Source organism: Camelus ferus, chromosome 19 (genome assembly GCF_009834535.1).
Source record: "Camelus ferus isolate YT-003-E chromosome 19, BCGSAC_Cfer_1.0, whole genome shotgun sequence".
Taxonomy (NCBI): Eukaryota; Metazoa; Chordata; class Mammalia; order Artiodactyla; family Camelidae; genus Camelus; species Camelus ferus.
Genome location: NC_045714.1, coordinates 37,789,712 through 37,805,062, shown reverse-complemented (window position 1 = coordinate 37,805,062; position 15,351 = coordinate 37,789,712). Strand labels below are relative to the sequence as shown.

The window sequence follows — 15,351 nt, the reverse complement described above, 5'->3', positions numbered from 1 at the left end:
AAAAAATGACTAGTGATTTGAACAAAACAGCCTATTTGCTCATTTTTACTTTATGGAGGGGCTCTTTAAGGCATCAAGGGTCATGAAAGTCAGGGAGAAGTGAGAGAAGAAAATTAGAGATCCATCTTAAACATGAAGTCCTCCAGCCCTCCTCCACAATCTGCCTGTCTGATTCAAGTGGAGAAAGACTGTTCCCAGCAATAGTTATTTCCCCACATATTAACTTAAAGTGTTAATGTTAAAAGTGCTTATCTTACCAGGCAAGGGGAGCAGACTCTTCCTCAGCCTCTTCACTCCAAACTTTCTAAAACCTTCCGTTTCTCTTACCACCTCAATAGAAGCCCAGCCTGCCTACTGAGTCACCAGAAAGTCACTACAGGTTGCAACATAACTTCTAAAAATGACTTTCTCTTCAGAAACAATCATAATATCCTGAAATATCAGTGCCAGAAGGGACATTGCTGAGTATCAGTAGTTCATCTCCCACCAATCACACAAAGGTAAGGCCCATGGAGTGGAAGAGAATTGTCTGAGGCCATCTTTTTTTTCAAATTAGTGTTTTTACTTAGCAAGTACAGTTGACCCTTGAACAACGTGGGAGTTAATCTGCATATAACTTATAGTTGCCCCTCCATATCCTTGATTTCTCTACATTTGCTGATTCAACCAACCACAGATCATGCAGTACTGTAGTACTTACTACTGAAAAATATCTGCATAGAAGTGGACCCATGCAGTTCAAATCCATGTTGTCTAAGCGTCAAATGGTATATTTTAACAAGTAAATACACTGTGTGAAACCAGTGGAGATATAGATGGAGGGCAAAAATGTCCCTCCCTTCCCTTATCACTGAAATGAACTCCAGGACATAGACCTAGATAATTAAAATTCCTTGGACATGAATGCTAGGACAATACACTCTAGGGCTCTGGCTTTCCATGTCACCTTGACAATCTTCTTGACCATGGGCTTATCTCACCTTCCCAACCATCCCCACTTTCTCAAATACACACACTCACATACCCTACCAGGATCTGGAAAGTTCTAAATATCACACTCCAGATTCATAATCAGGAATACACAGGGATCCTGAGAACAGAGCTTCTGTCCTAAGGTCACTCCTAAAGTCACCTACTTCTCAGAAACTCCAGTTTCTAAGGAAGGATTGAATAATAGTCTGAGCATGTGGAGAAAGAGAGCAGTGATTTCAGCTGAGGTTGAGGGATGAGATGGTGCGGAGGTAATGACAGCACAGATAGCCGAGAGCAAAAAGTGGAAGAAAAGGACTTTACCAAATTTCTTGGGCTTTGGAGATTAGGGTACTCTCCTGGAATAACCTAGAGAATAAGCAGCTCTTTCCAGCCTCTCTCCATAAAGACTTTAATTAATCCCCTAGTCTCCCACTGTTCCCCGGTATCCCTTTAACGAGCCAGCCTCCACTCCTTGAGCTACCTCTAATATTGCTCACTGATTCTCTCTGAGTGACTATTCTGATAACTTTGTCACTGATTCTCTTCTCACACATATACACATAAATCCCCACTAACACCTCTATTTGCCATAATAGTGAGAAGAAAGTGCAAAAGAGGTTGAAATCAAAGCCTTGTTTAGATGGCAACTTTAGCCCTTGATCAGATGATTGTGCACCTCTGAAAGAGGTAAAATGTTATATAGACTAAGGGGACTCTTGAGTCTTCTTGCTTACTTTCTTTGCCTGTCTCCCCACCATCTACAGATCCAATTACCTATGTTGGTTTCTTCCCTCTAAATTAGTCTAAGATTTCATTGTTCCACTCCATTCCCATCATCAATATCCCAATTCAAGCATCTCTACCCCAAGTAACAAAACTGCCAGCTCTCTGGCTTTACAGTCCCACTTCCATATGAATCCAGATTAATCTTCTTAAGCCCAGCTGTGACCACATCATCCTTCTGCATAAAATATTTTCATAGGTCCCCAAAAATAGTCAAGATCTCTCATTCTTGGACCTCATCCACTATTAAAGACAACCTTGACTCCTCTCACTCCCCACACCCAATCCAAGTCACCAAACTCCATTGGCTCTTCACTCAAAATAGATACAGATTTTGACCTCTTCTAACCACCTTCAAGGTACTACTGAAGTCTAAATCACCAGCATTATTCACCTGGATTTCTTTAGTAGTCTCATTATTGGTCATCATGCTTCTACCCTTGCCCTTCTACAGTCTCTTCTCAACACAAAGGCAGATTCTAAATGTAAGTCAAATCATTTTCACTTCTATGTTCAAGACTGTCCAGTGGTTTCCCATTTCACTATGGATGAAAACCCAAAAATCTTTCAAGGTTCTACATAACCTGGTGTACCACTGACCTCAAGCTCTACTATTCTCTGTTTTTCTAGCTCAAACTACTTCAACTACACTAACTTCCTAGCTAATATTCAAACACACCAGGTAGCAGAATACTCTCACCTTAGGGCGTTTGCACTTGCTCTTCCATGTACTTGGAATATTTCTGTTTCCCAACCCAACTATGTGCATGGCACAATCCATTTCCGTCATGTTTCTGCTCAAATGTCACCGTTATCAGAGAGTGCTTCCCTTATCAAGCCCCACTCTGTTGTCATTTTCTTTTCCTTGCACTGCTTGGTATTTTTCTATAGCTTATCACTATCTGTCATATATTTATTGGTTTTTTTGTTTATTGTCTATCTCCTTAAGCTAGAGTATAACCTCCATGAGGTCAGGGAGTTTGTTCAGAATACTGCCTAGTACATAGTAAGTTCTTAATAAGTACTGAATGAATAAATTGTTCCCTGCATAAACCCTTTACTCTAGACAGACTTAGTCATCTCACCATCCCAATACAATAATAGTGGTGGCCGACATTTACTGAATGCCTTCAATGTGCCAGGAATTGGACACATGGATTTGTTATCCTTTTCAATCCTGTTTAATTGACAACTCCATGAGATAAAAGCTATTTTTATCCACATTTTACAGTTGAGAAAACTGAGGCTTAATGAGGTTAAGTAACTTGTACAAAATCATAAAGCTAGATAGCAGCAGAAACAAGACTCAAATTAGGTTAGTTTGACACCAAAACCCATTATCCTAATTTTTACTTATACTGCCTCCCTACAATGCTTTCTCCCTTCTATGAACTATCTGTGTAAGTGGCTCTGTGCAATTTGGCCTATAATTGCTTTCACGCTGTTTCATGTAGGCCTATTTGGTCTTCCCAAGCAGAATATAAACTCCATGAGACCAGGGTCTGAGCCATTTATAATGATAATACATTTATTTTACACTTTAAAACAAGTTAATTTAAAGTTAATTTTAATTAATTTAACTAACATGGCTGATTTCTCTTTTCACTTGTTACAGCCAAGTACTGCACAACTAGAATAATGAAGTATAGCTGACCTTTGAACAACACAGGGTTGAACTGCGGAATCCACTCATATGCAGATTTTTTTCAATCATAAACACTACAGTACTACACAATCCACTGTTGGCTGAATCTGTGGATGCGGTACCTCAGATACAGAGGTTACCAGAGGGCCAACTATAAATTTTATGCAGATTGGACTGTGCAAGGGTTTGCACTTGTAACCCCCAAGTTGTTCAAGTGTCCACTATAGTATCATATGGTAAAAAGAGTAGATGGCTAGGGGTGAGGATGTCTGGAGATTAGTCTCAGCTCTGTCTCCAAGCAGGTTTATTACCCTTCAGCAAATCACTTAGCTTCTCTGACCCTTAATCTACATGTCTGTAGAGAGTTGGCCTAGATGGACTCTATAAAGAGTCACTTCAAGTTCTAAAAATACTATTATTCCATGAATATTTACAATGTGTCAAGCCAAAAGTAAAAGGCCAAATTTTTCCTTAATATTATTCTATTTTAGCTAATGGGAGTACTTTCCTAAGAGTACTATTTCCTTTGTAGATTATTTCAGTATGTGTATAAGACATGCCCTAAAACAAGAAATGAGCTACAAATGTGGTTTGCTAATGCCACTATAGCTATCTAAATGTCTAGCTTAAAAAGAAAGTCATATTATGGCTCCATAAGAAGTATACCAACTGAAGCAAATCACTGAAAAGATGTCATTTTTTAAAACATTAATAAAAATTAGAGCAGGAAGAAGGTAGGCTCCAAGACAAAGAACAAAGAGGAAAAGGAGGGCTTCATAGAATAAGTTATGTGACAGAGAGTCTGAAAAATATTGAGTATATGATAAAGACAAATAGTACAAGAAAAATGGCAGGCAATTTTTAACTTCAGAGAAAAGAAAAATCCGTACATAAAAGGAAATGCAATCATGATATATAACTCTTATACAAATATTGATTTTAAATTAACTATTAAACAGAGCTACAATTATACTGAGACGGGAAATAAGTTGGAGAAATATATAAGAACTGAATTCTCATCTATCATAAAAGGAAGTCAATACTTTTAAAAACACAGTAGCATAAGCATATCATTTTAAAACATGGAGGTAAAAAAGAGAAATAACCAAATATCTGGCTTATTTGCACTTTACTCTTATAAAAAATGTGATTTATTTGTAGCTTGCTTTTGCGTTAATGTAAACTTAAGAGAACTGAATAATAATGGCCCATGTGGTACTTGTCTCCCAGTCTTCTTACTTCTGTACCATAACACCTAACATAGGACTAAGTAACCAATATCTTAAAAAATTCTTGTTGGTTAAGTGACCAATGTTAAAAATGGAGTGAAAATGTCTTGTTATAGAGTTACAGAATTTTGCACTAGAAGTAAATGTAGAGATGATATAATCTAGTGCTTCCCAAATTGGTGTTCCATGGAATACTGCTTCTTGTGATGTTAATAACGTGCTGCAAAAAGTGTTTGGGGCTCAAATAAACTTTGGAAATCCCATGTTAAAATTAACCAGGTGTTTTTACTGTAAGGACTTCTTGGAATTTACTATGTATAATATATATTGGTTATCTCACAAAGGTAATGTATTATGTATTATTCCTCAGACTCATTTGTTTCATGAATTATGAAGCTCCTGCTAATATCTCTAGTAATTAGTGGTTCCTAGAACATCCTTTGGAAAACACTGATCTAATCTACTCTCCTTCATTTTACAAATGTGGAAGGACAGGCTCTGTTCAGGTATGGATGGTAGGGGAACTAGAAAGAAGGGCTTCAGGATTCTGGAACAATCTCCAGTGACTGAACAACTCTGGCCTGTGCTTTTTCATTCTTTCATCATGCATCCAAATTATTTCAAACCAGGGAACAAATTTAGACAAAAGGTCCTCTGCAGACCTTTAAAGGTTTTCTGATCCCTAAGGAACCTAGGAGGTTCAAGTGTCAGCTGGAGTTCAAGCATAAAGTCCCAGGGAAAGAGCTAAAGAAGGTCTCCTTTCATAGACAGACTATGATTTTCAGGAGCAAAGTGACCCCAAATCATGCAATGGTAATGTGATAATAGACGACTCATATTTGTACAGTGTTTTCCAATAAACAAATAAATGCTTTTACAACATCATCTTGATTCTCATAACAATCTAATAAGAAAGACAAGGGTGGAATTATTGTCCCCATTTTATGGATGAGGAAACTGACTCTCAGAGAATTAAATGTCTTGCCTATGGTTACACAGCAAGTGAATGGCAGAGTTGGAATGAGAACCTGAATTTCATGTATCTCAGGTTAGCACTTTTCACAATACGTGACACAAACTGGGCAGATTTTTGCTAAGTACCAATTTAACTCTTCCATGAAAGATCCAAACTGCTCCTATTGTCTCGCTTTAAAAGAAATAGATCAGTTCTTAAAGTGCTCATGGTTGGTGGCAGAATCAGCACCTCAATAACTGGAACTTCAAGGTCCTATTTTAGGTTCAGCTTAGTAATATCTCCTATAAGCTGTAATGCTAAGAGGAAGGGGTCTTAGACAGTTCCCAATGGGGAGGTAGCATGGCCTAGTGTTAAAAGCAAGGAGTCAGACAGACTTCGGTTTGAATCCAGACTGTACTCCCCCTGTGACCTTATTCACTATGAAGCACAGATGGGTGTTTCATTTCTTCAACTATAAAATGGAGCCCAGAATACCTATTTTGCAAAGCTGTTGAGATGCTAATATAAGAAATTAGAAGGATAGTATAGTGTTATGGCTAACAGTATAAACTCCGGAAGTGTACTACATGGGTTTGAATCTCAGCCCTGCTTCTTACTAGTGGTATGACTTCAAATAAGTCATTTATTTACATTTCAGAATTTCAGTTTTCACATATGTAAAATGAGGAAAATAAATAACGTATTCTTAGTTGCTGTGACTATCAAATGAAGTATTTGTTAAGCACTTGAGCATAGTATCTGGCATATAGCTCAATCAATGATAATGATGATAATAGTGGTGGTGGTAATGAAAAACCCAATATCCATTTTTCTCTCAAAGCAAGAATGAGAAAGAAAGCTACTCAGTCCTGTTTGTTTCCATTTACCCTCTCACCTTGCTCCTCTCCAAATAAAGTTGAGAACACTAGACTAGAAATCAGGACAGTTGGCTTTGAATGTCACTTCTGTCACATACTAGTTATGTAATTTTAAGGAAGTCATATTAACTTCCTTGAGGTATTTTTCCTTACTTGAAACATTAAGTTAACAATACTTTGCTTATTCTTCTGGGTTGTGGTAAGCATCAAGTGAATCCATGGATTTTTAAGGTACTTTGTGAACTATGAAACACTACATTAATGTGAGGGGTGACTTTTTATCTGCCACAGGCTATAAAATAGATATTTTTACCAGTAAAAAGCAACTTTATCGCCAAGTTTTTTCTCATGGACAATTCGATCCAGCACGTTGTAGCAGATGTTGGTAGTTGCTCCTTTCATCCACTCAATAAAGATTTTCCCTTTAGTCACATCAAAGTTGTACTGGAGGAATGGACCAGGACATGAGGTCTTCCAGTAAAATTCCTTGGCAATGTCTCCCCAGAATTCTGCAACAGAAAAGGAAGCCCAGACATCCTCAGCTTCTCAGACATATTTATCTTAGATGGCTTACCAATCTATGCACAGGACCAAGTCACAAGCTCTCTGCCCTGTACTCTAGGACTTACCACCTGGGTCCCTTCTCTACCTATCTAATCTTAACACTCACCACTCTCCTAAACCAACTTCTATTCCCATGAGCTGAATCTTGACTCAAATTTTTTCCCTCCCTCCTGTGAATGAAAAATGTTGCCTGTCATATCAGTAAACAAAGGATGTTGCAGCTCTCAGCCACTGCAGCCACCCACAACAGTGCACCCAGAAAGAACAGGATACTGGCCCTAGATAGCTAAGGCATATCAAAGGAATGATTTCAATGAGCCTAGACTCCAGTATCTTCACATATATAGAAAAGCGTTAAATTCCTTGAGATACCTGGTTTTCTTTAATTAACAGTAATCTTTTGATATTCCAACTTACCTGGTCTTTGTTGCAAAAACTCCTATATATCCTGGCTCCTCCCTTACCTCTTCAGAGCAGTCATTCAGAGCTATTGAGAGGCTGCCTCCTGGGCTTGAAGTCCTCAGGAAGTCAGCCAAATAAAACATAATTTCCCAACTTTTAGGTTGTGCATTATTTTTCAGTAGACACTCCTCAAAATTGCCACTCCTTTATTCACCATCTATTCAAACTGTGGTTACCTAGTGCCTATCACAATGCCTAGCACACTGTAGTCAATCAGTAACTTTTAAAATGAATTAATTAGTGAAAGGAAGAAATTCTTTACCTACAGAGCCTTCCATGACATTGGAAGGCTTAATTTGTTCATTCGCTCTCAGCAATTATTTAATGAGCATCTCTTTCTCCTATTACTACTTACCCAAGTGTTGCTTGCTTTGTGCCAGATGTTGCTTTAAGCTCTTTAAATGTTTTATCTCATTTAGTTCTTACTATAACCCTAAGAGGTAGGCTTTTTTTTCATTCTTATTTTATTGATTTGAAAATCAAGTTAAGTAATTTGCCCAAGGTTATACATTAACTAAGTCAAGATTTGAACTGCCTTGAGGAAGACATTTCTGCTAAAATCTGAAAGATGAAAGTTTTTCTCCACACTTCCACCAGGAAAGACATTACTATGGGACAGAAAAGAACTAAGGGTATATGTTAGGAGGAACTCCCTCAGTCTAAAGCAATGAGAATAAGAGAAAGACTAGCAGGAATTGATGTATAAACTGGGCAGATCACACAATCCTTCTGGGCATAAGGAATTTGGTATTTACCCTAAGAGCAATGGAAAGCCATTGCAGGATTTTAATCAGGAGAGGGACATGATCAGATTTACAATCTTGAAATATTGCCTGGCTACTCTGGAGAAAAGGTAGTCAATAGGTTAAACATTAGATTGTAGAACACCTAAAATAATCTCAGTACTGGATCAGGAGCTAGAGGGGAGAGAGACACAGAATCATAACAATGGAAGGAACTTTAGAAGTTATCAACCCCTCATTTTACTGATAAAAAACCACATTTATAAAGGGAAAGTGACTTGCTCTCATGGTTACATGATTTATTTTACACAATCTGGTTAGAGAGGTAAGACTATACATAAAATATTTTTGAATGTACAAGACAGAATATAATTGAAAGCTAAATCATATGGTGTACAACTTGCAATGAATTAAATAAATTCAAATTAAATCAACCCCAAGGTACCATTATATACCTATAAAACTAGCAAAGACTAAAAAAAAAAGAAGAAAAAAATGAAGTCTAATGCCTAAGTGGGCCTAGAAAACAGATACTCTTATATGATGATAGTCTTGTAAGAAACTGGCACAATCTTACTGAACAGCAGGTCAGTGCCTGACAAGAGCCATAAAATTTTTTATATCTTCTCATCTGCTAACTTAACTTTGGAGAACACAGTCTAAGAAAATAATACCAAAGGAAAATAAGTGATTAATAAAGAGATGTTTATACTAACACTATTTATAATGGTGAAACTGGAAACAACCCAAAAGCCCAACAATCAAAAAACTGATTAAAACTAGTAATACTAGTAGTGATACAATAAAATACTAAATGGACATTAAAGACAGCAAATGGGAACTGGCATTTTAGTAAATGCCATTAATGTCCAAGTACTGGGCTAATCTCGTTTAATCTTTATACGGCCTTATGAAGTATACATTAATTATCCTAATTTATAGATGTGAAAATTGAAGCTCAGGAAACATAGGAAACTTTCCCAAGCATCACACAGCTAAAAGTAAGAATACAAAATCAGACCGACCCTAAAGTCCATGTTGTTACAACTACATTGAGTATATACATGTGTATACTCAAAAAAATGTTTTTATTAAAGTATAGTCAATGTACACTGTTGTATTAATTTCTGGTGTACAGCATATGATTCATTTATACACACATATATATATATCTCCCTTTTCATATTCTTTTTCATTATAGGCTATTACAAGGTATTGAATATAGTTCCCTGTACTCCACACTAGAACCTTATAAACAATAGTTTATCTATTTTATATATAGTACTTAGTATCTGCAAATCCCAAACTCCCAGTTTACCCCTCCCCACCCCCTTTATCCCTGGTAACCACAAGTTTGTTTTCTATGTCTGTGAGTCCATCTCTGTTTTGTAAATAATTTCATTTATGTCCTTTTTAAAAAGATTCCACATATAAGTGATATCATATGGTATTTTTCTTTCTCTTTCTGGCTTATTTCACTTAGTATGATGATCTCCAAGTCCATCCATGTAGCTGCAAATGGCATTATTTTATTTTTTTATGGCTGAGTAGTATTTCTGTGTGTGTGTACCACCTCTTCTGTATGTAATAATCTGTCGATGGACATCTAGGTTGCTTCCATATCTTAGCTATTGTAAATAGTGCTGCTATGAACACTGGGGTGTGTGTATCTTTTCAAATTAGAGTTTCCTCCAGATATATTCCCAGGAATGGGATTGCTGGATCATAAGGTAAGCCTATTTTCAGTTTTTTAAGGGATCTCCATATTGTTTTCCAGAATGGATGCACCAAACTACATTCCCACCAACAGTGTAAGAGAGTTCCCTTTTATCCACATTCTCTCCAGCATTTGTTATTTGTGGACTTTTTAATGATGGCCATTCTGACTGGTGTGAGGTGATACCCCACTGTAGTTTTGATTTGCATTTCTCTGATAATTAGCAATACTGACAATTTTTTCATATGCCTATTGGCCATTTGTATGTCTTCACTGGAGAAATATTTTTAAGTGACAGTAGTAGATATAGATTATGTAAAACTGTTTATAAACCACATTTATGTTCATCAACAGGAATGAAGAAAACTGAGTTTTATGATCACTTAGTTTTTGTTTTTGTTTTTTTCTGGTGGAGCTGTTGAACTCTGGATGTTTCTTTGGCACACAATCTGACTACTGAAGAAGTTTAGAAGAAGAAAAGATGAACATGGACTGGGATAATCAGGAAAAGCTCTGTGGAATTGGTGGGACTTGACTAGATAGAGAGAACAGAAGAAATGGGCAAAGAGAAGAGATACGGACTTCTGTTTATCTAGTATGTCAACAAGAATGACCTGTGTAGAATGAGGGAGGGGTATATGGTACAAAGTAGTGGGAGAGAGGGATCCAGAGTTAGAGTGGGCTAGTTATCCAGAAACCTTGAAAGAAAGGCAGAGTTTTAATTTGAAACTGTAGGAAATATGGAACTACTGAACGTTTTTGAAATGGCATATGAAAGCAATGTTTCCAGAATATCAATCTAATAGTGTTTTTAGGTAAATCTACCAGGAACATTGGAGATGAGGGAGACTAGGGGAGAGAACCAATTAGGAAGTTGCTTCCTTGAATTAAAAGGGTCTATGGGAATGGAAGAAAAGATAATCTGAGAGACACTCTGAAAGAATATTTGACAAAATTTGGTGAAAGACAAACTATGAGATCAGAGAAGAAGAACAATATAGTTATTGGGAATATAGGTTCTGCAATCAAGACTACCTTGGTTCAAATCTCAATTTAATTAATCTCTCTAAGCTTCAGTTTCCTTCTCCATAAAATGGGGATAACAGTCTCTATAGCAAATCAAACAGAATTTGTGCTTAGTAAGTAGTAAGCAATCTATAAATAAATAAGATATATGGATAGACAAGATTTTGGGTAGTGCCATTAACAGGGATTAGAAAATTAGGGAGGAAAGCAGGTTTGGGAAGGAAAATTGGTAAATCCGAGTCAGTCATGTTAAATACGGTATAACATCAAAGTGTGTGAATAAAATGGTCTACAGGCCTATGAAATTTGGGACTAGACCGTAAGTCAGATCCCAGATATAGGCATTATAGTGATAGTAATAGCTCATCCCTGGGGAGAAGATATTTGGAAATCATATATTGAATAAGGGGTTAATATTCAAAATATATAAAGAACTCATACAACAGCAAAAAATAAATAAACAACCCAATTAAATTAACAGAAGTGCTAAATAGACTTTTCAAAGACATACAGATGGCCAACAGGCACATGAAAAGATGTTCAATATCACTAATTATTAGGGAAATGCAAATCAAAACCATAGAGAGATATCACCTCACATCCGTTTCAATGGTTATTATCAAAAAGGCAATAAATAACAAGTTGGAGAGGATGTGGAGAGGAGGCAACTCTCATGCATTGTTGGTAGGAATGTATATTGGTGCAGTCACTTCAAAGTATGGTGATTCCTCAAAGAATTAAGAATAGAACTATTATATGATCCAGCAATTCCTCTTCTGAGTACTTTTCTGAAGAAAACAGAAATACTATTTTGAAAAGATACATGCACTCCTATGCTCATTGTAGCATTACGTACAATAAAAAGCAACATATGGTAGCAACCTAAGTGTCCATCCATAGATGAATGATAAAGATGTGGTATGTATAGATTTATACATATATGGCTATATGAATATTAATCATAAAAAATAAAATCTTGCCATTTCAAAAACCGTATGATATCATTCAGATGTAGAATGTTAAAAAACCAACCAAACAAAACGAAATAAATGAGCAAACCAAACTAAACAAAAAAACACATGCAGACACAGAGAACAGATTAGTGGTTACCAGAGGGGAGCCAGGGTGGGTGAAATGAGTAAATGGAGGCAACCATATGGTAATGGATGGAAGCTAAATTTTTTGTGGTGATCATGCTGTAGTGTATACAGAAGTAGAAACAGAACGCTGTACACAGGGAACTAATATACTGTTACCTCAATTAAATAAAATAGCTCATTGCTGGAAACAGATGGACTCATAACAGGAGAAAATATAGAGGGGGAGGAGAAGTGAAAAGAGGTCTGAGGACTAAACTTGGACACTGCCTGAAGCATTTAACCCCCTTCCACTTGATTCAATCCTATCTTGCATTACTCAATAATTGTTTCATCCACATTGTTCTGTTATCAAACTAACGGCCATTTATTGAATGCCTGCTGTGCATCAGACACTCTATAATGCCCAATTTACTTATTACTCATTTTAGCCCTCAAACCAACCTGTGAGGCAAGATTATTACCCCTATCTTATAGATAAAGAAAAGGAATTTCAGACAGGTTTTTAAATCTGCCTCACACGGTAAATGAGTGGTAGAGCCAGGATCTAAATCTAAATTGTTCTGGGTTTGATTCAGTGGCCCATACTCGTCCCACTGCCAAACCTCAGGCTGCATCGGGTTGCAGGTACAGTTGTGACGGGTTACCCAATCTAAGAGCAAAGATGGGGAATTTTCCTCACACATTCTTAAAGACATAGAAGCATCTATCAGAATCTGAGTTATTACAATCCCAGTCCTAACGTTTTAAAGAGGCAACATTTTAGTGACTTGTTCAGTCTTACATCTTCTATTGGGATTTCTGAAATACTAAAAATAGATCTGGGTCTCCATTACTAATTAGGGGACCCCCGGATGGGCACTAGACGGGTTACTGCCCCTCAGCAGGGGAGACTAATCCACGGGTAAAAGGTGTCCGGAGGCAATCACTGAACTGGTGTGAAAGGCGGCAAAGAAAGTTCTTCTGGCCCTCTCCCCTCAAGGCGGCCCCTCGCCCCTCAGAACCCGTCTTTTCACCTGAGAAACTCTCCTCTTCTTAGACACTTGCACTCTCCTCACAGAACCCCCAAGCCGCCAAGGAACTCCCCAAGTCCTAGGGAACCCTCTTTTCCTCACAGAACCTTCCTTCTCTTCAGAGAACCCCCCTCTCCTCCCGGAACCCCCTTTCCATCTCCTCCAAGAACTGCAATTCTTCCCTCACAAAACCTCTATCTCCCTTCAACTTCCCAAGGGAACCCCATTCCCCCACGGAACCCCTATCTCCTCACGGAACCTCCATTTCCCCACAGAACGCCCCCAATTCCTCACTCCCCTGTGAACCCCCACTTCTCTGCTCCCTGACGTCCCTCAGGCCCTCCCGGGCCCAGCCTCACCTCGAGGCTCCTCCACCGAGCGCCGGTGCAGCTCGCGGTAGCGCTGCAGCGAGGGGACGTGCGCGGAACGGCTGACCTCGGGCGGCGGAGACCAACTCCGCGCCTGGCTCCGGGCTCCAGGCTCCTCCCGGGTCCCGCTCCGGCTCCCGCTGTCGTTCCGGCCCCGCTCCTCGGGAAGCCCCATCGCCTCAAGTTCCGAGCACCCTAGCGGCCGCGGGTGCCCAAGCGCGGAAAACAGGCCGACGGAGGGGCGGGGCCTTAAGTGAAGGGGAGGGGCCCGTGGCGGGGCGTGGCTTAGGCAGCTGGCGGGGTGGGAGGTCCGGAGGAGCGGAGCCATGCCTGGCGGAGGTGGAACCACGGCTGGAGAAGAAACCGATAGGGAAAAGTCGAGCATTGCTTGGGAGATAAGGGCGGAGCTGGTTTGCGGAAGGAGTGGGGCCGTAGAGTGAACGCAGAAGGGGCGGGGCCGGGCGTGACAGGAGAGAGGGTCGGCCCATGGAGTGACCGGGAGTGGCGAGGCTGTATGTGACAGGAGAGGAGGCAGGACCATGGAGTGCCCGGGGTGGTGTCTTGAATTACTGACGAGGAGTTGGATGAGGGCGGGGCTCGAGCGGGGAAGAGCTGGGCTAAAGAGCGGAGTTGGGTCGGGCCCATCATGGAGCCGCCCCGTGGTCTGATTGCACAAACCTGTCACCCCACCGAGTTGAGCAGCCAGGTGGAGTAAGGTCCTTTCCGGGAGACAGCCTTCCTCTCTGGAAACTATCTCCCACTCTGAGTAAACTCAGATTTCTCCCACCCCAGAGGATAAGTCTTTACTTTCCCTGCCTCCACAAATTTCCATCCAGACCTAAAGTGCAAAGACTCATTAAGTAAAGACTAGGAGGTGACTTCAGGCCTTTGCTAATAAACTCATTCCTCATTGCACACATGGTAAACTCGGGGAAAGGGAAGAATTTGCACAAGGTCACAGAGAAAGCAACGACCAAGTTAGGGCCAAACCTAGGTCTCCCGACTCCAGGTCTTTTTGCTGCCTTATTTGGCTGAAGTTAAGGCTTTGAGATACCAAAGTCTATGCAAATAGAAGGAATCGTTTACACCCTTCTTTCCTTCCCTGTCTCTTTATTTCACCAGGATATCCTTCCTCTGCCACACCTGGGCTCAAATTCCTCTGGCTTCCCTCTATGCCTTCTACTCCAGAAAAGAGAGGCCAGCCAGGACCTTCCATCATCTCACTCACCACTAAGAAGGGCCTACCCTACCTATCAGTTCACAGAATGGCTGTCAAGGCAGAAAGGATCCTTAAATATATGACTCCAAGAGTGAGTCTGAGGTCCAAAGCAGGCAGCTCCCACTTCCTGAAGCTTACACAGACCCCATCTGGCCCAGCCTCCCTTCCCACCTGCTCCCTTGTTCTTTGTTCAGATAATCACAAGCCCAGCACACCCTAAACTGAGTAAACAAAAAATAAAACAAAACAAAACGTTTCCATGGTCAGACCTATGATCAGAGCCTACCTAATTCTGAAGGGAGGGTATCAGAGCTCACTGAAGGGATACAGACCTCATGGAGTGGACATGGATCCCACGGAGGAGACAGATAACTCATCGAGGAGGCATTAACTGCACTTAAGGGGCACACACTTCACTGAAGGTACATGGACTCCATTAAGGGAGCACAGATCTTACTGAGGAATCTCAGATTTCACTGAAGGGCTATGGACCCTGCTAATAGGACATGAATGGCATTGAAGGCCACTGACCCTACTGAGAGGACACAGGCTTCCTCCTAAGATATAGACTTTCTGAAGAAACAGACTCCATTGAGAGGATTCAACTCCACTGAAAGGCCTCTTACTACACAGAAGGAATGCACACCACTGACAGGGGGCACAGACCTCATTTAGTGAGG

General features: G+C 39.8%; 2 protein-coding genes across 3 annotated transcripts in view; both read right to left on the bottom strand.

Moving 5' to 3' along the window:
* ACSS2 (acyl-CoA synthetase short chain family member 2) overlaps positions 1 to 13,710 on the bottom strand; it is a 44,710-nt gene extending 31,000 nt beyond the window's left edge. Inside the window, exons 1-2 of one of the 2 annotated variants that reach the window (XM_032462158.1) lie at positions 13,444 to 13,710; positions 6,776 to 6,971 (exon numbers count right to left, since the gene is read on the bottom strand). In XM_032462158.1, the coding sequence (XP_032318049.1) occupies positions 6,776 to 6,971; positions 13,444 to 13,627 (380 nt within the window). In that variant the 5' untranslated portion in view covers positions 13,628 to 13,710. The remainder of the gene's footprint in view (positions 1 to 6,775; positions 6,972 to 13,443) is intronic. The other variant, XM_032462159.1, reaches the window with a different exon arrangement.
* The window catches only part of LOC116658005 (60S ribosomal protein L29-like), an 801,314-nt gene that overhangs the window by 226,991 nt on the left and 558,972 nt on the right, over positions 1 to 15,351 (bottom strand). The gene's annotated exons all lie outside the window — the stretch shown is intronic.